General features: G+C 40.0%; 2 protein-coding genes across 5 annotated transcripts in view; one reads left to right on the forward strand and one right to left on the reverse strand.

The window, feature by feature from the left end:
- Nucleotides 1–9,590, forward strand: part of ZFR (zinc finger RNA binding protein) — an 86,366-nt gene extending 76,776 nt beyond the window's left edge. For all 4 annotated transcript variants that reach the window (XR_014309968.1, XR_014309969.1, XM_082724483.1 and 1 more), the window contains 3 exons: nucleotides 2,931–3,042; nucleotides 3,153–3,250; nucleotides 8,059–9,590. Coding sequence is in view for 2 of the 4 variants with exons in the window: in XM_082724483.1 (XP_082580609.1) it covers nucleotides 2,931–3,042; nucleotides 3,153–3,250; nucleotides 8,059–8,238 (390 nt within the window). In the remaining 2 variants the exon portion in view is untranslated. The remainder of the gene's footprint in view (nucleotides 1–2,930; nucleotides 3,043–3,152; nucleotides 3,251–8,058) is intronic.
- The window catches only part of SUB1 (SUB1 regulator of transcription), a 484,727-nt gene that overhangs the window by 177,844 nt on the left and 282,678 nt on the right, over nucleotides 1–24,205 (reverse strand). The window lies entirely within an intron of this gene.

The raw sequence follows: 24,205 nt of genomic DNA on the forward strand, positions 1-24,205 counted from the left end.
TTTGGTATTTCAAGGCTCTGTGGTTCATCTGTCTTTTCAAATTATCACAGATGTACAAAAAATTTTATGATACATTTATTGAAAACAAAAATCCACATGTAAGTAGACCCATACAGGTCAAACACATGTTATTCGGGGTCAACTATATTTACAAAAGTTGCATATTTTGTGACTCAGTTTTGTACTTTAAGCATAGCATCAATAATTTTGACAATTATTACCTTTAATTTCTCTTACAAGCAGGATTATTTTCAAAAGTATTCTGTTTTCTAAGCATTTTATTATTCAGTATTTTCTGTATGTTAGCCACTTATGGTAGGCACAGGAGCTCAAAATAAATGATATTGGTCTCTCCTTAAGGATTTCACAGTTTATAAGACATCTTAAAGTAATAGTTGGTTTATTTAAAAAGTGAGAGAGATTCATAATACATTTCATAATACATTCATAGAATTATCGAGTAACTGAAGCTGATTTCTTAAGATACTAAAAATTTTTAATAAAAAACCTTTTTGACCTGTACCCCTGAAACAAATAATACATTATATGTTAATAAAAATAAATTGTTTTTTTAAAAAAGTCTTGAACATCTCCCTGTATTTTTCTAATGAATAAACTGAACTAAACTTTTTCATTGTGATTTACATTTTTTTCTTTTTTGTTTTTAATCTTGTGCTGCTCAGCTATCATTTTTTGTAGCTGTTAATGTATATTGTCTGTGCAAATTTCCATCTCTTATAATTTATTCCTAATTTGTTTGGAATTGCAGTCTCCACATGTTCAAACTTTAATTTAGAGTTTTTCCTATTTAAAAGATCTGCGAGATGACCTTGGGTGAATAGGTGGATATGGTTTTTACCTCAGGTTATATCCATAAGCCTCTTAGGTACACAGCTAAAAATAGGTTCTCACGGGGCACCTGGGTGGCTAAGTTGGTTAAGTGACTGCCTTCGGCTCAGGTCATGATCTCAGGGTCCAGGGATCAAGGCCCGCATGGGCTCCCTGCTCAGTGGGGAGCCTGCTTCTCCCTCTCCCTCTGCTGCTCTGCCTGCTTCTGCTCTCTCGCTCTCTTGTCAAATAAGGAAAATCTTTAAAAATAATAATTAAAATAGGTTCTCACTAAGGTATTTTCAGCTTCATTATCTTTTTAAGGATTTCATTCTAGTTCCAGTCTGTTCAGTTTCTTTGAATGTTATATTGGTGGTCATATTTAAAATTTCAGTAAAGGCTATAATATGAGTGGACCTTAAACGTTATGCTGAGTGAAGGAAGCCAAATCCAAAAAGCCACATTTTATATAGTTCCATTTGTAAAAATGTCCAGAATGGGCAAATCTGTAGACCTAGAAAGTGGTTTGCCAGGGGTTGGAGGAAAAGAAGGATGGGAATGATTGCTAGGAGTATGGTGTTTCTTTGGGGGTGGTGGAAAATATTCAGGAATTAAATAGTGAGTATGGTTGAACAGCTTTGTAAGTATATTAAAAACCACTGAGTATGGTGTTTCTTTGGGGGTGGTGGAAAATATTCAGGAATTAAATAGTGAGTATGGTTGAACAGCTTTGTAAGTATATTAAAAACCACTAATTATACACTTTAAAAGAATGGTTTTTATGTGGATTATATCTCAAGTTTTAAAATCTAAATGAAAGCAAATTTTTCTAATAAGAACATTCAGAACACTTCATGTCTCCTTTCTAAGTCTATACTTCCATTTTTCTCTGGTTTAAATTTTGAGTCTCGTGTAATTTATAGCAAAAGCATAAGTTATATTTTCTTTAAAGATAATAGAAGTTCATTTGTGCATTTAAGTGAAAATTTAGATAACATACATTGTTTATAAAGAAAGAACACATCTTCATTACTTGGGATATTAACCTGTTCTAACTGTAGGGGGTTTTTTGTTGTTTTATTTTGTTTTGGTTTTTTGAAGATTTTATCTATTCACTTGAGAGAGAGAGAACACATGAGTGGGGAGAAGGGCAGAGAGAGAGAAACAGACTCCCTGCTGGGCAGAGAGCCCGGTGCAGGGCTCAATCCCAGGACCCTGAGATCATGCCCTGAAGTGATCCTTAACTTAATCATGCCCTAAGAAGATGCTTAACTTAACTGAGCCACCCATGCACCCCTAACTGTAGGTTTAAAGAACAAACATGTGAGCCCTAAATATGTAAAGAATTTAAGGACTAAGGTGCCTGGGTGGCTCAGTCGGGTGTCTGCCTTTGGCTCCAGTTGTAATCCCTGGTTCCTGAGATCAAGGCTGGAGTCAGGCTTCATGCTCAGCAGGCAGTCTGCTTCTCTCCCTCCGTCCCTCTCCCCACTCATGCGTGCTCTCTCTCAAATAAATAAAATATTTGGGGTTAAAAAGAATGTTAAGGACTGTCATTTCATAGGATAGACCAGCAGTAATTAAAACTAGAAACGAGAAAAACCCTATTAATCTATTTCACATTTTTCTTCATTAAGCATAAATTACAGTATCTTTTTAAAATGTAAGTTACATGTTGCCTCAAGAGTTTTGTATTCATTGCTTGTTTTATTTCATTTTGATGATTTTTATATGTGATTCATATTCTGGTTTCTTGATCTGTTCTATGTCACATTTTCAATCTTTTAAAATTTTTAATGACCACTTCATAAGTAATTTTGTCATTCTGGTGTGTGAAAATGAGTGATTCCTTTGGGGGGTGCCTGGGTGGGTGTCATTATGCATCTGCCTTCAGCTCAGATCATGATCTCAGGGTCCTGGGATCGAGCCCCACATTGCACTCCCTGTGGGAAGCCTGCTTCTCCCTCTCGCACTCCCCCTGCTTGTGTTCCTGCTCTTGTTCTCTCTCAGATAAATAAAAATCTTAAAAAAAAAAAAAAAATTAGTGATTCCTTTGGTCTGTAAGCTGTTAAACACATTTTTTTTTTTAATGTTTTTATTTTTAGGCTATGGAGTTACTAGTAGAAAAAGCAATCAGTAGTGCTTCTAGTCCTCAGAGCCCAGGAGATGCACTAAGAAGAGTTTTTGAGTGCATTTCTTCAGGCATTATTCTTAAAGGTAAGTTTTGCTTTGTTCTAATGTTTGGGTGTTGACAACTGAATAAAAACTCTTTCTTTTACAAATGGATAATGCTAATGCCCTTTTCTCCATATATTGATTGCTTGTAGGTAGTCCTGGACTTCTGGATCCTTGTGAGAAGGATCCGTTTGATACCTTGGCAACAATGACTGACCAACAGCGCGAAGACATCACATCCAGCGCACAGGTACAAGTGTGTTCTTCATCCCAAAGCTTTGTTGTTGGGCCACTGCCCTTAAAGTTTTGGTTTTTATAATTGTCCTTCAAAAGAAGTCACTGTATAATATTCATTTCTCTTCTTCTTTCATAAGTAAGCCCTTGGAGGGTGTATAATTTAATTAGATTTCACTAACATAACCTCAAATTGTATTTAACTATAGTATGTATGTCTGAAGGAAGCGTATTAATATAAAAATACAGCTGTATTTCCAGTGTCTTATTAAATGTGGGAGTTAGGTTATATGTCGTGATCAGTCTGGGAACTGTGTATGTACTCTGGTTGTAAGAAGCGATACGCTGTGTGGTTTGTGGTAATTATTGTTGTAATTTATATGTCTTTCTTGCTACTGGAAAGGCTGTCCAATGTAGTTAATTAAAAGTGTGTGTTCAGGGAACCTGGGTGGCTCAAGTCAGTTTAGTGTCAGACTGGTCATTTCAGCTCGGGTCATGATCTTGTGGGTTGTATGATCCAGCCCTTTGTCAGGCTCTACACACGCAGGGAGTCTGCTTGAGTTTCTCTCCCTCTCTGCCCCCCTCCACACGCCCCTGTGAGAGCTTGCGCGTGTGTTCTCCCTCTCAGATAAATAAAATCTTTTGAGGGGAAAAGAGTGTGGCCTCTAGCGTCAAGATTCCCTGAGCTTGAATACCACCTGTTCTGTCTCACCTGTAAAACGGATAAAAGTAGTATCCTGTCTGAAGCAGGATTATTGGGAGGATTAAATGAGTTAATGGGTTTAACTGTATTAACAGTATCTGGTGTATGGAAGGATCTTAACAAATGTTGGCTATTATCATTATCAATTGATAATTTTATTGGAAAAAGATTTATGGAAAAGATATGTGAACCTTAACGAATGAATGAAAAAAGTCAATCTAAAACTACTATAACTTTCGGTTTTTTTATTCCAAAACTGTACTAAGGGGAGAAAAGGCAACTAGCAGTGAACTAGTAATAATTGACTCTTAAGACATTTAGGTACTGGACTTAAATTCTTGATTTGTTATCTCTTCTGGCAACGATAATTTGGAAGATGTCAAGATTAAAGTAAATTGTTAAATCATATTAAGGGATTAATTTATTAGACAAGTTTTGTTTGTATTTCTTTGGGTTTAATTTTTGGGGATGGAAATAGTTACTCTAAATGGCTTTTTTTCTTCCTTGGTGCTTAAAGGAGGAATTATTTGTAAATTCTAAGGGAAAGAAAATTTACGGTTAGGAGCAGGGCATTCAAAAACTAAAAGAATTCACATTTGAAAAGCATTTTTTTTTTTAAGATTTTATTTATTTATTTGACAGAGATCACAAGTAGGCAGAGAGAGAAAGGGGAGGAAGCAGGCTCCCTGCGGAGCAGAGAGCCCGATGTGGGGCTTGATCCCAGGACCCTGAGATCATGACCTGAGCCGAAGGCAGAGGCCTTAACCCACTGAGCCACCCAGGTGCCCCAAAAGGCATTTTTTTTTTAACGTCACTTTGAAGAAAGTGGTCTGGCTTTAGGTAGGAGTGACAGATGTCCTTGTTAAAAGTAAAGGAGTTAACTGCACTGTTCCATTTATGTAATATTCATGAAATAACAGAGGTGGAGAACAGTAGTGGTTCCTAAGAGTTAGGGGTGAGTGTGGGTGTAGGGATTGTTAATGGTGGCTGTAAAGGTAGTCTCTGGTGATGGTACAGTTAATATCTTGATTGTGATGTAGCTATGCAAAGCTACACATATGACAAAATTGCATTAAAGCCAAAGACACACAGGAGTGCATATATAACTGGTAAAATCCGAATAAGCTCTATGAATTACGAATAGCACCCATGTTGATTTGAGTTTATTTCTTGGTGACCTATAGCACCCATGTTAATAATTTTCTTCTTCCTTTGTCTCTGTGTACGTCTATTCCCCACTCCCCAATAATGCTTATCTTTATTTTTGTGTATTTCTGTAGTCTTACTCTTTTCTTTTTTTTTTTTTTAAGGTTTTTGTTTGTTTGTTTGTTTTACTTGACAGAGATCACAAGTAGGCAGAGAGGCATACAAAGAGAGTGACATTCCTTTTGCTGTGTATTGACAGAGATCATAAGTAGGCAGAGAGGCAGGCAGAGAGAGAGGAGGAAGCAGGCTCCCTGCTGAGCAGGGCGCCCAATGCGGGACTCGATCCCAGGACCCCGGGATCATGACCTGAGCTGAAGGCAGAGGCTTTAACCCACTGAGCCACCCAGGTGCCCCTCTGTAGTCTTACTCTTCAGTAATCTTTACAAGTTGCTTCTTGGTCATTTATTCAGATCCTTTCCCATAGGTATTAACCCTCCCCCCTCAAAAAGTAATTGTAAAGTCAACCTCAAACCTTCTTTGATGTTATTTTAAAATTCCAAGGTATCTTTGAGAATTATTCCAGTATCAGTCCTCAAATTTTGTTTGCTGCTAAATAATTGCCAGTTGTGTGGCAGAATTTTCCCTTGTTAAAGTTAGAAATACATACAGAACAAGAGGTTATAGGATGCTCACTCTAGCCTCAAATGCTTAATTTTACTTACTGGAGTATTCTTTCATTTAGAAACCTCTAGTATTCAAATAGGCTGATGATTAGCAGCAATATCCCTATGGTAGAAATGTATTAGTATTCATTATCATATATCAGATATATTTGGGTATTTTCCATGAATACAGAAGAAAGCATTATTCTGTTTATCTTTTCTAAATCTCTCAATAAAGAATTAGTATTCTATTAGCTATAAATATTCCTAGTTCTCACTTCAGAAGGTTATCAGCCTTATAGCTTAAATGAGAAGAGAAGCACCCACTACTGGCAAAAATCCAGAATTACGGACTAAATAGAATGCTGTATCAAGTCCTTAACACAGATGATTTGGAGACTTTCAGGATTTCAAAAGCCAACATATGAAGCAAAATTCTGAGGAATTGGAATTGTATAATTGGGTAAAGTTCTAGAATAATAAATTCTCATACAGATAATTATAACAAACAACTAAATCTCAGCTGAAGAAAATAGGTATTAAAAATAGTCTCAGGGCACCCAGGTGCCTCAGTCAGTTAAGTGTCCAACTCTTGATTACCTCTCAGGTCCTGACTTCCTGGTCATGGGATCAGTCCTCACATGGGGCTCAGCGATGGGCATGGAGTCTGCTTAACATGTGGTCTCTCCCTCACCCCGCCCGCAATCTCTCTCTGCCCATGTACACACTCGCTCTCTGAAAAACAAGTGCATTGGCGGGGGCCTGATTCAGTTGTTTAAGCCCTTGCCTTCCGCCCTGGTCATGATCCTGAAGTCCTAGGACTGAGCCCTGTATCAGGCTCCTGATAGCCTGATTTTATTTATTTATTTGTGTGTGTGCTTTCACACTGTTTCTCTCTCAAATAAATAAAATCCTTTCTTAAAAAAATAGTCTAAATAGCAGCCACTTTGTTAAGTGGAAGAAGCCAAGTCAGATGTTATATGAAATATCCACAGCATGCAAATCTTGTAGAAATGGAAAAGTAAATTAGTAGTTACCATGACCTAAGGTTGGATGGGTTCAGGAATGAATAACATTGGGTCATGGGGATGTGAGGGTGCAGGTATGAAAATGTTCTATAATTAGAGAGTGGTTATGGTTGAGAAGTATACTAAAAACACTGAATTGTACCCTTTAAAAGGGAGACTCTTAGGATATGTTAATTATATCTCAAAAAATAATCTAAACATTTACATTGAAGGTTATAACCATATAGTGAAATTTGCTATATAATCAAATGACTTCATCTCCTTGAATCAATTTAAGAGGTATATATTCCCAGAAATTGATGAATGTATTATGAAATCTTGTGACATTGATGCCTAACATATTTCTGCATGTACATAACCATTTTAGTGAAGATTTTGATTTTAGTTCATGAAGTAACAAGTTGAAGAAATGTGACCCTTTTTTGTAAACCTGGGAAAGTGTGTGTGCATGTGTGTACATGTGCAGCCTATACACATGGGCATCCACAGAAAAAATGGGAAAATACATGGGTAGAAACTGAAGAGGGATTTCCTCAATGAGATTTACATTCCTTTTGCTGTGTATTGTTTAAGTTTCAAGGTTTTTTTTAAATGACATAATACTGAATTTTTGTAAAGACTTATTTCTTAACTTATGTCTTTTTTTTTCTTTTTGAGCGAATGCAAATGCATGCAGGTCGGGCAGGGAGGGGTCGAGGGAACAGGGGAGAGAATCTTAAGCAGGTTCCGTGTCCAGCGTGGAGCTGACTTGGGACGTGATCTCCTGATTCTGAGATCATGACCTAGGCAAAACCAAGAGACCCTTAACTGATTGAGCCGCCCAGGCTTATGTCTTAGCTTATGTTTTAAAAACCAAAACGGGGGGCGCCTGGGTGGCTCAGTGGGTTAAAGCCTCTGCCTTCAGCTTGGGTCATGATCCCAGGGTCCTGGGATCGAGCTCCGCATTGGGCTCTCAGCTCAGCAGGGGAGCCTGCTTCCCTTCCTCCCATCTCTGCAGGCCTCCCTGCCTACCTGTGATCTCTGTCAAATAAATAAATAAAATCTTTTTTAAAATAAATAAATAAAATAAAAATTTAAAAAAAGAAGAAGAAACGGCATGGGTACAGAAAAGCATGAAAATATATAAACACTCGAACATACAGAGCATTTAGGTTGTGAAACTTAATATTATTCAAGGTGTTTAATTAAATATGCTTTTTTACATTATATGGAGATATAAGACTACTTAATAATTAATATTTTGGTTTTTAAAATTAACTCTGAATTCTGGCTCTTTTTGTTGCAGTTTGCATTGAGACTCCTTGCATTCCGCCAGATACACAAAGTTCTAGGCATGGATCCATTACCCCAAATGAGCCAGCGTTTTAACATCCACAACAACAGGAAACGAAGAAGGGATAGCGATGGAGTTGATGGATTTGAAGCTGAGGGGAAAAAAGACAAAAAAGATTATGATAACTTTTAAAAAGTTCCTGTAAATCTGCAGTGTTAAAAACAACAGGTGCCCATTTGTTGGTTGTTTTTCATTCATAATAATGTCTACTTTGAAAAATTTATCAAGAATTTAAAGAATTTCATGGAAGAACCAAGTTTTTCTGTGACATTAATATCTTAATGTACAGTGTTAGGTATTATATGAATGGAAAGACACCAAAAAAAAAAATTGTGCCCCAACTAGGGGAAAAACAATGCTTCAGATGTTTTCCCCATTATTTTGGTTTTATTTACTGGTTGCCCTAGCACCCCCTATTTTTGTGTCTTTTATTAACTAGTCTTATTAAATCTTTACTGTATTTAATGCAGTATTTGTGCTTCAGTTGCTATGTGTATTTTGATATTTTTATTTAGGAGTTTTGTTTGCTCTTTGACACTAGTTGTTACTTTGTGTTATAGGTGATATCCTTTACCCCTTCTTAATATTTTACAGCAGTACGTTTTTTTGTAACGTGAAACTGCAGAATTTTTTCCTTTTGTTTTGTTATTCTGTATGTGATGGATTACAACACAAAAAGTTATTCTGCCATTTAAGTACTCAGAACTGATTGTTTCTGCAGATCTTGTGGCATTTGTCTCTAGTGTGATATATAAAGGTGTAATTAAGACAGATTTCTGTTAATCTAATCAAGTTTGCTGTTAGTTGTGCATTAGCAGTATAAAAGCTAATATATACTATATGGTCTTGCAACAGTTTTAAAGCCTCTGCATAATTGATAATAAAAATGCATGACATTTTTGTTTTTAATAGACTTTTAAAATTATAATTTTAGGTTTGAAACGTAGATCTTTGTACAGTTGACTTTTTGACATAGCAAGGCCAAAAATAACTTTCTGAATATTTTTTTCTTCTGCATAAGTGGAAAGGGCATTTTTCATATATAAGTGGGCTAACCAATATTTTCAAAAGAACTTTATCATTGTGCAACTAACAACAGTAACTAGCCCTTAATTATGATGACAGTTCCTTATTGGTGTGTGTGAGATTACTCTAGCAAACTATTACAGTATAACACAGTTGAATGATTCCTCCCCTGTGCCCTCATGCCCCATCATCCAGGTAATTTACAGTTCTCTTAACAGTGAGGTTGATAAAGTATTACTGATAAAAAATTAAGGTTATCTAAGGAAAAAAAAAAACCAGAAAATTATTTGGTGTGGCCATCTTACATGCTTATGTGTCCTACAAAAAGCTAAATATTCTAGCAGTGGTGTAATGAGAAGTTACATCTTACTGTTGATGTATGTATGCTCTGGTACACAGATGTCATTTTGTTGTCACAGCACTACAGTGAAATACACAAATAAAAACTTAAATTCACATAATGACTTAAATGTATATTATGTTAGAGTTACTCAAACTACTTTTGCTTTGAAATGACCATATTCGGGCTTATTTGGGTACTTACATCTTGTTACTCCTGATACCTACTTGTCTGAGCACATAATTTCCAGAAAAAATTATAATTCAATAGTATATTGACTCAGTGTCTTTCTGGAGTTAGAATCTTTCCCTGGACCCTTAGTAGACCAGAAACTATAGGAGACAGCCACTGGAGAACTAGAAAAGGAGACATAGGCTTTTCTCCCAAGCTTGTCACATACTATCTGTGTAACACAGACAAGTCTTTTTCACCCCTACCCCCAGTTTTGTGTTTCTTAAATGTTTCTAGGTCTCATTTTACTCTTTCAAATAATTAGTTTTGAATAATACGTTTTTTGAATGATTGACTATTTGAATAATTAGTTTTGCCCAGTAAAATTTTGGAATGTTGTTTCTCACTGTTCTCTTAGGGAAGGCAAGAACTTAACATCACACCCCAGTGACATGCTAGGTCATTTCACATGTTTTTCCATTTTAAACAAGAAGTGACAGTGCTGTATTTCATATTTTTCAGATGATAAAATTGAACCCCAAAGTGGCTAACTGACAAGAACTCAAATAACTTATGTGACAGGATTGAAATTGAGTTGTTTCAAAATTCATACTCAGCACTTTTCCAGGCTGCTGCCTTCAGCTTGCAGTTATGTTCTAAACGTGTTTTCAGCCTGTTACAAAATTTTGATTTGTTTTGGGTATCTTCATCCAGATAAACAGTTGGTGACATTTAAATTTTTTATAAAAATAATTGTTTCAGGACCAAGTTTTTGCATGACTTAATTTCCATTGTTATGGCTAGACCCACATTAACCATCTTATATGAAATAACTTGGATTCATTACTGTCTTCTGCTTTGACATTTTTTTTTAAAGATTATTTTAGAAAGAGAGAGCAAGCAGGGGGAGAGGCTTAAGGAGAGGGAGAGAGAATCTCCAGCAGATGGCACTCAGTGTGGAGCCTGATTTAGGGCTCGCTCAATCCCACAATCCTGAGATCCTGAGACCACAATCTGAGCCAAACCAAAAGTCGCTTAATGACCTGCACCACCAAGGAACCCCATATTGATAATTCTTAAAGAAAACTATAAATTCTAGTGAAAAGATGTATTGGGAGGAGCGTGCATGGGTGGCTCGGTCAGCTAGGGGTCTGCCTTTGCCTGGGATAGAGCCATGGGTGGGGCTCCCTGCTCAGTTTCTTCCTTTGCCCCCTCCCAGTTTGTGTGCTCCGGCACACCTGTGCTCGCTCGCTCTCTCATAAAAAAGTCTTCAAAAAAAAGTATTGGGCATCATCCTAATACATTCTTGAATCAGTTGTTTTGGCAACTAATTATCAGTTATTCTCTGCATCTCAGGCTGGCTTTCCCTGTTGTTATGTTAGAGTAATTTAATGATAAATAAATTGATTACTTTCATCCACCCCCTGTTATACAGTGCACTCCAAATTAGTATTGTTTTTCCTTCACCACTATTCTTCTGTTTCTTAGAATAAGTTAGAATTAAAAATGCAGAATTTGCACGAACAGCACAGAAAAGATCTGATTTTTTTTAAGATCTCTGATTTTTTTAAGTCAGTATTTTATAATTTTTTCCTGCTTCTTAAAAAAATTTTTTTCTTGCATGGTCATGCTATTATGTTGTCAATGTATGTTATAAATTGAAGTTATAAACAGCTGCTTCAGTGGACCCACTACTTTTTATACTGAATTTGACAGTATAAAATTTGACATCTAATTTTTGAAGATTTTCCCAAAAAAGGGCAAACTTTATAGTATCCTAGAGAGAGAATATTCATAACATTGGTCTCAAATTTGGCTGTTCAATGAGAGTTATCTGGGAAACATAAAAATTAATATTTTTAATCCCTAATTCCAAAACTTGAGGAGGGCCAGAATAAGCCTAAGAATATTATTTGAGTGGATGGTTCATACAGGTTTAAAATGTAAAAGTTGTAAAGAAGTATATGGCATAAAATGTCTTCTGCCTCGTAAGTTGCCCCTTCCCAGAGGGAGTCAATAAATCCATTGTATGTCCTTGTACACATGGTCTGTGCAGATGGTCTGAATATGTGCACCTTTTTGCTCTTCTATAAATGGCTGCATACTATGTATATTCTGTGGCTGGCTGCCTTTCTTTAATATCTTGGGAGTTCTAAAGATTGTTCCACATCAGTATACATAGAGAAATTACTTTTTTCTTTCTTTCTTTCTTTCTTTTTTTTTTTTTTTTTTTTTAGATTTTATTAAAGTGTGCGTGTAAGTGGGGAAGGGGACAGAGGGAGAGAGAATTTCTAGCAGACTCCACTGAGCGTGGAGCCCAACTTGGGGCTCGAAATCCCAACCCAGAGATTTTGACCTGAGCCAAAACAGAGTATAGACACTTAACTGAGCCACCCAGGTGCCTCAGGAAATTTCAGTTTTAACAAGCACTATAGGATCATTCCAAATTAGGTTTTTTTTTCTTTCAAGATAGAGTGGTACACTGATCATGTTTGAAGAAAAAAACATGCTTTATAGCAGTGACCATCATGTACTCTTAAGTCCAAAAACTATTATTTTTACATATATATATATTATTTTTTTTTAAAGGAGGCTCTACACCCAGCATGAGGCTTGAACTCATGACCCTGAGATCAAGAGTCTTTTTTCTTTTTAAGATTTTATTTATTTATTTGGCAGACAGAGATCACAAGTAGACAGAGAGGCAGGCAGAGAGATAGGAGGAAGCAGGCTCCCTGCTAAGCAGAAAGCCCGATGTGGGGCTCGATCCCAGGACCCTGGGATCATGACTTGAGCCAAAGGCTGAGGCTTTAACCTACTGAGCCACCCAGGCGCCCCCTGAGATCAAGCGTCTTATTCTCTACTGGCTGAGCCAGCCAGGCACCTTGCAAAACTGTATTTTAAATTTAGTATCAAAGGTATTTTATTATCAGCCATACTGTATATATATATAGCAATAGGCTAATTGGGATATTTAGCAAATCATAATATCCCATTCTCTAAGCAGTTTTACTGATTAACTGTAGTCTAGGTAATTTTAGTCTTTATCTTGTTTAGTGTTTAAATACTAGATGTAAAATAAAATGTGAAAATGGAAAACAGTAACTAAAGCTTGAGTATTTATTAGAAATACCTCAACTGGGGCGCCTGCTTCCTCCTCTCTCTCTGCCTGCCTCTCTGCCTACTTGTGATCTCTGTCAAATAAATAAATAAAATCTTTTTAAAAAAAGAGAAGAAAAGAAATACCTAAACTGGTATGTTAAATACAAACCTACTATATTCACCTCTTAATAGAGCTCCAAGTAATACCAGGTATTAGAGAAATAAGGTCTTCGGTTTGGACAGGACTATTTAATCAGTTGAATGCTTCCTTACAGTCTATTGAGTCAGAGTATGAAAAAGCAATTAGGTAATTTCCATTAGCTTAATCACTCTTAAAATAAGTTCAGAAATAGAGAAAACAGCACATACCTAGGGCTCAGATCAGTGGAGCCCTATGTTAAAGAAATACAGAGTAATACGGTATGACAGGTTCCTAATAAAAAACTCCAGGGTGTTTTAATTTACCTTGAGCTTTGCTATGAGCTGTTTAAAAGGAACGTGCTGCCTGTCAGTGCAATTTAGTGTGCTTTATAATGTAGATAAAAACAGAAGGCCTGGGGCACCTTTCATGTAACTCTTGATCTCAGGGTTGTGAGTTTGAGTCCCACATTGGGTATAGAGATTATTTAAAAATAATAAATCTTGGGACACCTGGGTGGCTCAGTTGGTTGGACGACTTCCTTCGGCTCAGGTCATGATCCCGGAGTCCCGGGATCGAGTCTCGCATCAGGCTCCCAGCTCCATGGGGAGTCTGCTTTGCTCTCTGACCTTCTCCTCACTCATGCTCTCTCTCACTGTCTCTCAAATAAATACATAAAATCTTTAAAAATAATAATAATAATAATAAATCTTTAAAAATGTTAATGCAGGGGCACCTGGGTGGGTCAGTGGGTTAAAGCCTCTGCCTTCAGCTCAGGTCATGATCCCAGGGTTTTGGGATTGAGCCCTGCATTGGGCTTTCTGCTCAGCGGGGAGCCTGCTTCCCCCTCTCTGCCTGTCTCTCTGCCTACCTGTGATCTCTGACTGTCAAATAAAAACTAAAATCTTCCAAAAAAAATGTTAATGCATAGGTAAGGGGTTTGGAGGGAAGTTCAAACCTACATTACCAATCCCAACTAATTTTAGTGAGCCAACATTGAAACTTAACCCAGAAGGAGCTACTTCTGTCCTTTATCTGACACCCAAAATGAGAGATGCATATCCTTGGCATTGGTCACACCATATCTAGAACCATGGTGTTCAATTCTGGACATTTTATTTATTTATTTATTTATTTATTTAAAGATTTATTTATTTATTTATTTGAGAGAGAGGCAGTGAGAGAGAGCATGAGCGAGGAGAAGGTCAGAGGGAGAAGCAGACTCCCCATGGAGCTGGGAGCCCGATGCGGGACTTAGAGTATGTGCTATGGTGAGTGCTGTGAAGTGTGTAAACCTGGCGATTCACAGACCTGTATCCCAGGGCTAATAATACATTATATGTTTATTAAAAATTTTTAAAAATTATTTTTAAAATGTGATTTAGAGACACTGAGGAAAAATGATACTGATAGACCTGCTTGATGCAGAGTTGCCACAAACTGTCAATTTATTAAAAACGCAGCATCTGTGAAGGGCAGTAAGGCAAAGCACACTAAAAAGAATTGTGCCTTTATATTGTTAGTCCATGTACCCGCTGAAGATCATCTGAATAGAAGTCTCACAGCGAGTTGCCTCAAACTTGGTCATTATTTCGTGGCAGCCAAAATGCAGGCATAAAGAAGATTTTGGACAAATGCATGCTGATTTTGCTATCTAACATGTTAATGTTTCTCTTGTTTTCCAGGGCACTGGAATTCCTGGGTGGTTGTGTTCTGGGGATTTTTTTCCCTCCTACCTCTCTGAACATTCCTTCTCTGCTGCTGCTTCTAAGTAGCACCCATGGTTCTGTCATCAGCATTTTCTGTATATGTACATGGCATTGAGGATCTCATTCATCCTCCGAGGTTTAGATATTCCCATTGTTAAAATTATCTCCAAATCCTGCCTTTTTCTAAACTCCAATCTTGCTTTCTTTTTTTTCTGCCTCCAGTCTCTCAGCCAACAGCCCCTAGATTATTCCTCTGAAGCATCCGTGGGAGTATGTCGCTTCTACTCAAAATACCTGGAAGCAAGTCCGCCTCACTGTGCTGAACAGTGTATGTTATTTCATCCTCACATTGTTCTATGTTCACCATTACACATGCGTGGCTTAGGGTTTGAGCTTAAGTAGCTTGTCCTTTCTGTAATAAAAGATCTTTTGAATAATGTAATCTCTTGAATTGGGTCAGATCATCAGAAAGCTACATACTTGGAGAGTTCTATGGACCTCAAAGCCCAGCCTAACCTCGCATAGATGTGTCCTGCAGCCAAGCCTCTTGCTGTAAAATTTTAATGCTTAAGACATGGTGTACCAATGGATTTTAAGTAATCCAATTTTGGTCTCCTCCAAAGGCCTACCCATCAGCCCCCTTTCACCTCTTCATTCTAAGGAAGTTACAAAGCTACATCTTTTTGAAAGGTCAATGGTTAGACAATTCTAGGAAAAGAGGGAGTTCCATCTCCTTTGCTTGGCATTTCAACCTGTACCTAGCCAGAAGTCATCTTACATACTAGATCCAGGATACAGCTGTGTCTTATTTGTCCCAAACACTGTTAAAAACAGCCTGTGTTAAGGATTTCACAAAAATCCCAACTTGGGGGCGCCTGGGTGGCTCAGTGGGTTAAAGCCTCTGCCTTCGGCTCAGGTCATGATCCCAGCGTCCTGGGATCGAGCCCCATATCGGGCTCTCTGCTCAGCAGGGAGCCTGCTTCCTCCTCTCTCTCTGCCTGCCTCTCTGCTTACTTGTAATCTCTGTCTGTCAAATAAATAAATAAAATCTTTAAAAAAAAAAAAAAATCCCAACTTGACTTCTCTTGAAAAAATGGAAAGATCGATGACAAGGGGCGTATGTTCTTGTGCACTAACAATTAGCTGAAGCTGAGATTAATGGCTATTCCTTCCAGAGGGTAAATTTTTAAGACAAAATCTCTACCATTCCCTAGTTGGCCTACCAGACTGGCCTGTGTGCATTTGATTTTATGATACCAGAGACCCCAGCCATTTTACCTATGCACACTCCAAAATTCTTCAATTCTGTGGTCATGTGTTTCCTATATAGTCGGATACTTGATGTGTCCCACACTTCTTATAAAGGACAGTCATAGGGGCATCTGGCTGATGCAGTTGGTGGCGTAACCGACTCTTGATCTTGTGCGTTTGAGCCACATGGTGGGTATAGAGATTACTTTAAAAAATAAAATCTAAAGGACAGTCATAAAGAAACACAAAATGCACTTCCTTCATTGATTGTTTCAAGAGAAATGTGGGGAAGGAGGCCTGAAATTTAAGCAAACTGTGGCCTTAAGGGAACCCTTTATTTTATAAAGCAGAGACCAAAAATCAGAAAATCTCACAGTAACATTGGAGCAGCCTGTCTGTCTTCCTGTCTGTTCTTTGGTTGGATTTAATGAAAGAGGTAGAAGGTTATGGGAGTTGAAGAGAAACAAAGATGGGCTCAAAGGGAAAAAAGATTTTGTAGATGCCAAAATTCTTACTTGTATGAGTTCTTAAATTTTCTCTTTTCCTGAAATTTAGTGTACAACAAAAAAGAAAAAGAGAGGGCTTAGTATATAATAAAGTGGAAAGGCAGCTTAAATTTTAAAAAAAAATTTTTTTTTTCATTTGAGAGAGAGAGAGCGCACGCACAAGCAGGGGAAGGGGGCGGGGAGCAATCTCTCCACTGAGCAGGCTTGAGTGGGGCTTGGTCCAGGACCTGGAGATCCTGGCCCGAGCAGAAGGCAGACGCTTAACTGTCTGAGCCAACCCGGCACCCCTAAATTATTAATTGAAACCAAATTTATGAATCCCAGTTCCCAGTAAGTTAAAGTAAGCACCCTCCTCCCTGTCTCTCCCTCTGAATGCAATTATAAAGTCTGGATAAAATACATAGATCAGCAGTTCGAGGACTCTAAAACGTGACTAGTGACAGGAAGATTGGAGAAAACAAGAACGGAAATATCATCAGCTTAACAATTTGCTATAGTTCCACCTTCCAAAGGTAAACTCACTGCTTAGCCACAGACAGGAGTACAGCCATAGAAATGTGTAACCGATAGTGGTAACTAAAACCCCAGATTTCTGGCCAGAGAATTGAAAAGGGGAGTTCTGGGTAACCGGAACATACTAGACAGATTGGAGAGTGGGAGGAGCTGGGGTAAGAGATCCCATAAAGTTACTTGTGAATAACTTTATAATAATTTTTTCTGGAGCTCAAACTCAACTTACTTTATGAGACCAGCATTACCAGGATATCAAAACCAAATAAAAACAGCTCAGAGAAAGTTTGGGCTGGCTGGCTGGCTCAGTTGGTAGAGTGTGTGACTCTTGATCTCAGGGTCTTCAGTTCAAGCCCCACATTGGGTGCAGAACTTACTTTTTAAAAAAAGAAAGAAAAACAAAGCTCAGACCAATGTACCTGATAAGAGTGAAGAACCCTTAACGAGAGATTTATCTACCATACCCAGCAATATATATAAAGAATAATATAGGGACTCCTGGGTGGCTCGGTTGGTTAAGCACCTGAGTCTTGACCTCAGCTCAGGTTTTGATCTCAGGGTCATGAGTTCAAGCCTCACATTGGGCTCCATACTGGATCGGAGCCTACTTATAAAAAAGACGAAAGAGGGGCGCCTGGGTGGCTCAGTGGGTTAAGCCTCTGCCTTTGGCTCAGGTCATGATCCCAGGGTCCTGGGATCAAGCCCCGCATCGGGCTCCCTGCTCAGTGGGGAGCCTGCTTCCCTTCCTCTCTCTCTGCCTGCTTGTGATCTCTTGTCTGTCAAATAAATAAATAAAATCTTAAAAAAAAAAGAAGAAGAAAGAAAAGAAAGTGATCAAGATGTATCACAGGGTGTGTGGGTGGCTCAGTCAGTTTAGTGTCTGCCTTCAGCACAGGTCATGATCCCAGGATCCTCGGATGGAGCCCCGCACCCCGGAGTTCTTGCTCAGCGGGGAGCCTGCTTCTCCCTCTCCTTCCACCCACAACCCCCCCCCCGCTCGTGTGTGCATCAGCACACATACTCTCTCTCCCTCTCTCACATCTCAAAAAAAAAAAAAAAAAACAAAACTTAAAAAAAAGAGGTTGCCTGGGTGGCCCAGTTAAGTGTGTGCCTTCTGCATGGGTTATGATCCCAGGGTCCTGGCTTTCAAACCCCGCATCTGGCTCCCTACTCAATGGGGAGTCTGCTGCTCCCTCTGCCCCTCTCTCCCACTTGTGCTCTCTCTCTCTCAAATAAATAAATAAATATTTTAAATAATATGTATTATATTTATTTAATATATATTATATAAATTTATTATATATAATATATTTATATATAATATCTTTTATACATATATATTTATATTATTTATATTTATTTAATATAATATAATATATATTATATTATATTATGTTATATTATATTATATTATATATATACACCCCAGGCAACTGGAATTTATCATGGGAATATCTGAAAATCAACCAATATATGAGTTTTACTACAAAAATATAAAATTTCTGCATCCCAGAATAACATTTAAAGAAAATAACTAGGGTGATTCCACTAAGAAAAGAATTGGACAAAGGCATAAGGATTTTTATTATGTTACCTAAGTGGTCAAGAGCTGAACAGATGGAACATCCACTTGGTGGATCATTAGATACAATGAGGTAGCGAGGTATTTACTGGCACGCTGAGATGTTCACTGCATGTGTAAATCTATGTAAAACCAGTATCTGTGTAAGAGTCCACTTCTGCAATACATGCATCTAACTATACACACGCACACAGAAGTTGTATTAACATTGCTTATCCTTAATGACTTTTTCAACAGATGCAGATGATTTGACAATGAACATGGAAAACTTTTGTAATAAATAGTAAGATAAATTTCTTTGTTTGAAAGTGTAAATAGGGGCACCTGGGTGGCTCAGTGGGTTAAGCCACTGCCTTCGGCTCAGGTCATGATCTCAGGGTCCTGGGATCGAGTCCCATATCGGGCTCTCTGCTCAGCATGGGCCTGCTTCCCTTCCTCTCTCTCTGCCTGCCTCTCTACCTACTTGTGATCTCTCTCTGTCAAATAAATAAAATTCTTAAAAAAAAAAAAAGAAAGTGTAAATAAACAATGTCCATGAGTGGACAATTCTTTTTTTTTTTTTTAAGACAATTCTTTTTTTTAGTTCTTTTCATTTATTTGTCAGAGAAAGAGAGACCACAAGCAGGAGGAGTGGCAGGCAGAGGGAGAAGCAGGCTCCAAGCTAAGCAGGGAGCCCAATGCGGGACTCAATCCCAGGACCCTGGGATCATAACCTGAGCCAAAAGCAGATACTCAACCAACTGAGCCATCCAGGTGTCCCTATCCCTTTTTGTTTTAATGGAAAAACATATGTACAGACCATTCTTTCCCAAAATGTTTCCAGTGGTTACCCCTTATGTAGTATAATAATGGCTTGTTCGGTGTGGCACTTTTATTTCTATTGGATTAGGAGATTTTCTTGTTTTTATGTTTATATAATAACTTTTACTACACAATAAATGGTTACTTAGTAATTCTTAAATAATTATTACATAATAATTCTTTTTAAAAATGTTTTATTTATTTGACACACAGAGAGAGGGAGCACAAGCCGGGGGACCAGCAGAGGGAGAGGGAGAAGCAGGCTCCCTGCTGAGCAAGGAACCCGATCCAGGACTCTGTCCCAGGACCCTAGGATCATAACCCGAGCTGAAGGCAGAGGCTTAACCACTCAGGCGCCCCCAAATAATTCCTTAAAAAGAAAAAAGTGATATAAAAAGTCTTCAATAGCTCCACATACCTAAGGATAAATTTCAAAATCCTTAGCCTGGCATTCAGGGGCCCCAAAACTTAGCTCCAGCCCGTCCTGGCAGCCCCATCTCCCGCCACTGCCTGACTGGAACCAGCCGCATGACCGCGGGCCAAGCCCTGACGCTCACTTCTCCCCATTGGTGCACATCCTGCTCCCTCTGAGGTCATCATAGGTCGTGGGGAGCTCCTTTCCTGACCACAAGGGACAGAGCCTTTCCTTCAGGGATGGGGCCGGTGTTGCCCTGCCAGAGGAGGAGACCAGGAGAAAAGTAGAGCATTCAAACGCCCATTCAGGGGCGCCTGGGTGGCTCAGAGGGTTAAGCCTCGGCCTTCAGGTTAGGTCATGGTTTTGGGGCCCCGGAATTGAGCTTCATCGGGCTCTCTGCTCAGCAGGGAGCCTGCTTCCCCGCTCCCTGTACCTGCCGCTCTGCCTACTTGTGATCTCTCTCTGTATGTTAAATAAATAAAAATCTTTAAAAAAAAAATAATAAAATGAAATAAAAAATAAAAATAAAAACGAATCTGGGGGCACCTGGCTGGGTCAGGCAGTAGAGCCTGGACTCTTGAGCTCAGGGTTGTGAGCTCAAGCCCCATGTTGGGTATAGAAAAGACTTAAAAAGAAAAAAGGAAAAAAGAAACAAACGGGAAAAGAATGAATGAGTTGCTTCTCTAATATTGTGAGGTTTGGGGGCACCTGGGTGGCTCAGTCATGAAGTGTCTGCCTTCATCTCAGGTCATGATCCCAGGGTTCTGGGATCAAGCCCTGCATCGGGCTCCCTGCTAGGCAGGAAGCCTGCTTCTCCCTCTCCCACCCCCTGCTTGTGTTCCCTCTCATGCTGTCTCTCTCTGTCAAATAAATAAATCTTTAAAAAATAACAATAATAATGGGGAACCTGGGTGGCTCAGTGGTTAAGCCTTTGCCTTCGGCTCTGGTCATGATCCCAGGGTCCTGGGATCGAGCCCTGCATCGGGCTCTCATCGGGCTATCTGCTTAGCAGGGAGCCTGCTTTCCTTCCCCCTCTCTCTCTCTGCCTGCCTCTCTGCCTACTTGTGATCTCTGTCAAATAAATAAATAAAATCTTTTAATAATAATATTAATAATAATTTATTGTGTGGTTTCAGATTAAGTTCCTCCTAGTATTTTCTCTTCAGTTGATGTTGTCTCACATGAGGGGGGAGCATGAACAGACTCCCCTCTCTCTTTCTGCCCTCCCCCAACCCACCGTTTCAGCGGAGCCACAAAACTTCTTTTCAGGTTTCTTAAACCTGCTAAGATGTCTGCAAAGCCTGAGATTGCCTGGTGTGGTGCTTTGCTTGGCTGCCCTCAGAATGTTCCAGAGACCAGGTAAATGAATGGTGAATAGACTCCAGTGTTCTGGAGGGGAAGAGGGAAATGGCCAGCCATTAACGGAGCTCAAACAGAAAAGTGACTCTGTAAAAATACCGAGATGTTTCTTGGCAGCTCAGCCATTTCTATTCCTTGCATTCTCTTTTTGCCTTTGGACAAAGGGATTTTTAAAAAACAATTTTGATTACATCTTCACCTTGGGACAGATAACTTTTTCAGACCTAAAACAGCGGGCCTTTCACAACCTCTGTGTTCTACCACTACCTGAACAAAAAGCCTTTCAGGGTTCCAGTGAGCGGGAAGGGGTCAGCCAAGCCCCAAACAGGCCTGACTGCACTTTCAACAAAGACCAAATATCCCAGGAGGGAGGCATGCGCAGACTGTTTTTATTTGAGAAGGTTCTCCTGGCCCCTATGACAGCAACCACTTCCTTCTTCCTTCTAAGATGATTCGGCTCCAAACACCAGTGGCCCTTCTTCTGTGGAAAAGAGGTGCCCTCCCACCTTTCTTCCAGATTTCCAAACCAGAGGCAGCCCCGAACAAAACTGGGAAGGAAGAGAAGTTTCTCTCAGTGTCATCTTCCTTTGAGTTCGAGCAGAAGCAGCCTGGATGTCAGGTCGCTCAATTTTTCCCAACCAGCACTGGAGTACCAGAAATTCTACCATCTAAATGGAAGGTTCTGATCTCAGTTAAAATGCAAGGAGAAATAATACCTTGTTTCAATTTTGTGACACACAGCCTCCACATAGCTGGGCAACATGAAAAGCATGATGTGTCAATCTTAGTAATCTGAGATGTCAACGAGCTTTTTTTCATTCCTCTTTCCTGGAATTCATCTGTGAATCCAATGCTAGATCTTGACTTCTTTCATCCTGGAATGAGTCAAGAGAAATTTGAAAGAGCCAAACAAAGTAACAGGTTTTTTTTGCCTGCTGCTTCCTCCCGCCTACTTCACACACACACACACACACACACACACACACACACACACACTCTCTCTCTCTCTCTCTCTCTCTCTCTGCCCTATGCTCTGAGCTGGGGAGAGAGCTAGCCTGGGAGAGAAAAAGCAGAGTAAAAAACAGGTAGTGTTCCTGCATTTACTGCCCCACCGTTACGGCATCACTTAGAGAAACCGAGGAAAGAAGGGACAAGCTGGCCGGAGTCTGGCACCCCTACGGGCGACTTTTTTCAGAGCGTGTCCCTTCCCACAATCTCTCCTCCACTGCCTCCAGGCACAGAGGAGTTGAAATTGTGGCTTGGACTTCCAGGCCCTAGAGAACTTGCAAAAACCCCCTGACATTTCCGGGCCTCCCAAGGGTTTTGGAATGGTGGCCCCCAAGTGAGATCCAGAAAGGAATTAGGAAAGAGCCAAGGTGCTGCTGGGAGGCTGCCTCACAGAAGAAAAGGGCACACTCGTTCCCAGGTAAGGCACAACGTGCCCCAGGGTGGAGGACTGAGCTGCTTCTCTAAGGAATCGCCACATCAGCCAGCTGCAACAGGGGCAGGGCCGAGGGATTGCAGGCCCAAGTCCGCACCCCCGGAACCAGGCACCTACCAGCGACACACAGGACAACGGGCCTGGGTCAGGGGGATGGGCAGCTCACCCTGCTCCACCCCAGGCCCCGCTGGGCCTCATCCTTTAATTCACCCCAGAGAGTAGGGAAGACACACAGAAGGGAGCTCTGAAATGGACTGTGACTGACTTAGAAGACTCAAAGTGACAAAGACAAAGCTTAGAAATAACCAGATTAAGTTGCCTGTGTTAGAGTTCATGATCAGGAGGAAGATTGTGTTACTCCAGGAGTTAAGTTGCAGGGCGCCACGGATCAGTGCGACCTCGGGCAAGTTGTTTTACTTCTCTGGGCCTGGTGACACCGCCACCCTCACTCCTCAAATACAGCCTCTGGGGGTGGCCTGGCCACTGACGGAAGCACAGTGTCTACTGAGACGCAGCGGGCGGGCACTGAGGAGGCCTGGTGAAGGAGGACAGAGAGGGACGGGCCTGGCTTCCTCCCTCTCCGTCATTTCGCTTGATCCCGTGCTGGACCTGAGGGAACCTCCCCTCCCGGACCTGTGCTGTGAATTCAGGTTTTCCCAGCTGTGGGAAAGGAAAGCATGCCTATGAAATCTATTCTAAGCCGCAGTGGCGTAAGCAAAGAAGCAATTGTCCTTTTGTTAAAAGCAAAAATTGTCTTTGGATTTTTTCTCATTAACAAAACAGATACTAATGGGGGTCTTTCTTGAAGCAGAGTGGGGTGACAAGAGCTTTTGGATAGTGGGGGAGACCTGGACATTCCTTGCTCAGCATTTCCTAGATTGTCCTGTAGAGGGCACAGTTTCCTTGTCCCAGAGACCTCCGGGGTTCAGGAACGTTCAGTAGCTGGGGCAAGCTCTGAAGGCTTTCCTTCAATGTGATATACCCTCTTCTGAGCACCAAGGAGAGCACCGTAGGAGATGCCAACATGCGCAAGAGGGCCTCCTCTGACTTCGAGAAGCTCCCAGGATAACTTTAGCAGAGAAGACAAAGGTGAGGAGGCCCTTTTGTCGTGATTCCCAGGCATATTCCAGTTCATGGGCCAATGCAGCGTACAGATACTGGATGCTTACGGATTCAGAAGACCTCTAGACTGATTCCAACAGTCTCTAAAGAAGATGTCAAAGAGGTGGTGAGGTTAGACCTGAATGGATGGATTGCTTTGGCAACTAATGCCAAGACAAGCAGAGACAGAAAGTTATACTGTCATATAAAAGGCTCTTGCTTTTAAATGAAAATCAAATATATTTTAATTGTTCACTTTAAAATGGCTAATTTCAGGTCATGTCACTTTCACCCCAATCTAAAAAACCTATAGGAGATAATTCTGTGTGTGAGTTTGTGTGTAATTTTTTTTTTAAGATTTTATTTATTTATTTATTTATTTGACGGAGAGAAATCACAAGTAGATGGAGAGGCAGGCAAAGAGAGACAGAGGGAAGCAGGCTCCCCGCTGAGCAGAGAGCCCGATGCGGGACTCGATCCCAGGACCCTGAGATCATGACCTGAGCCGAAGGCAGCGGCTTAACCCACTGAGCCACCCAGGCGCCCCTGTGTGTAATTTTTAAATTAATTTGGTGTTGAGCTAGATAATAACACTGATGGTTTAAAATCCAGATGTATAAAAGAACACAGTGAGGGGCAACTGGGT

The sequence above is a fragment of the Mustela nivalis genome, assembly GCF_964662115.1.
Source record: "Mustela nivalis genome assembly, chromosome: 3".
Classification (NCBI taxonomy): domain Eukaryota; kingdom Metazoa; phylum Chordata; class Mammalia; order Carnivora; family Mustelidae; genus Mustela; species Mustela nivalis.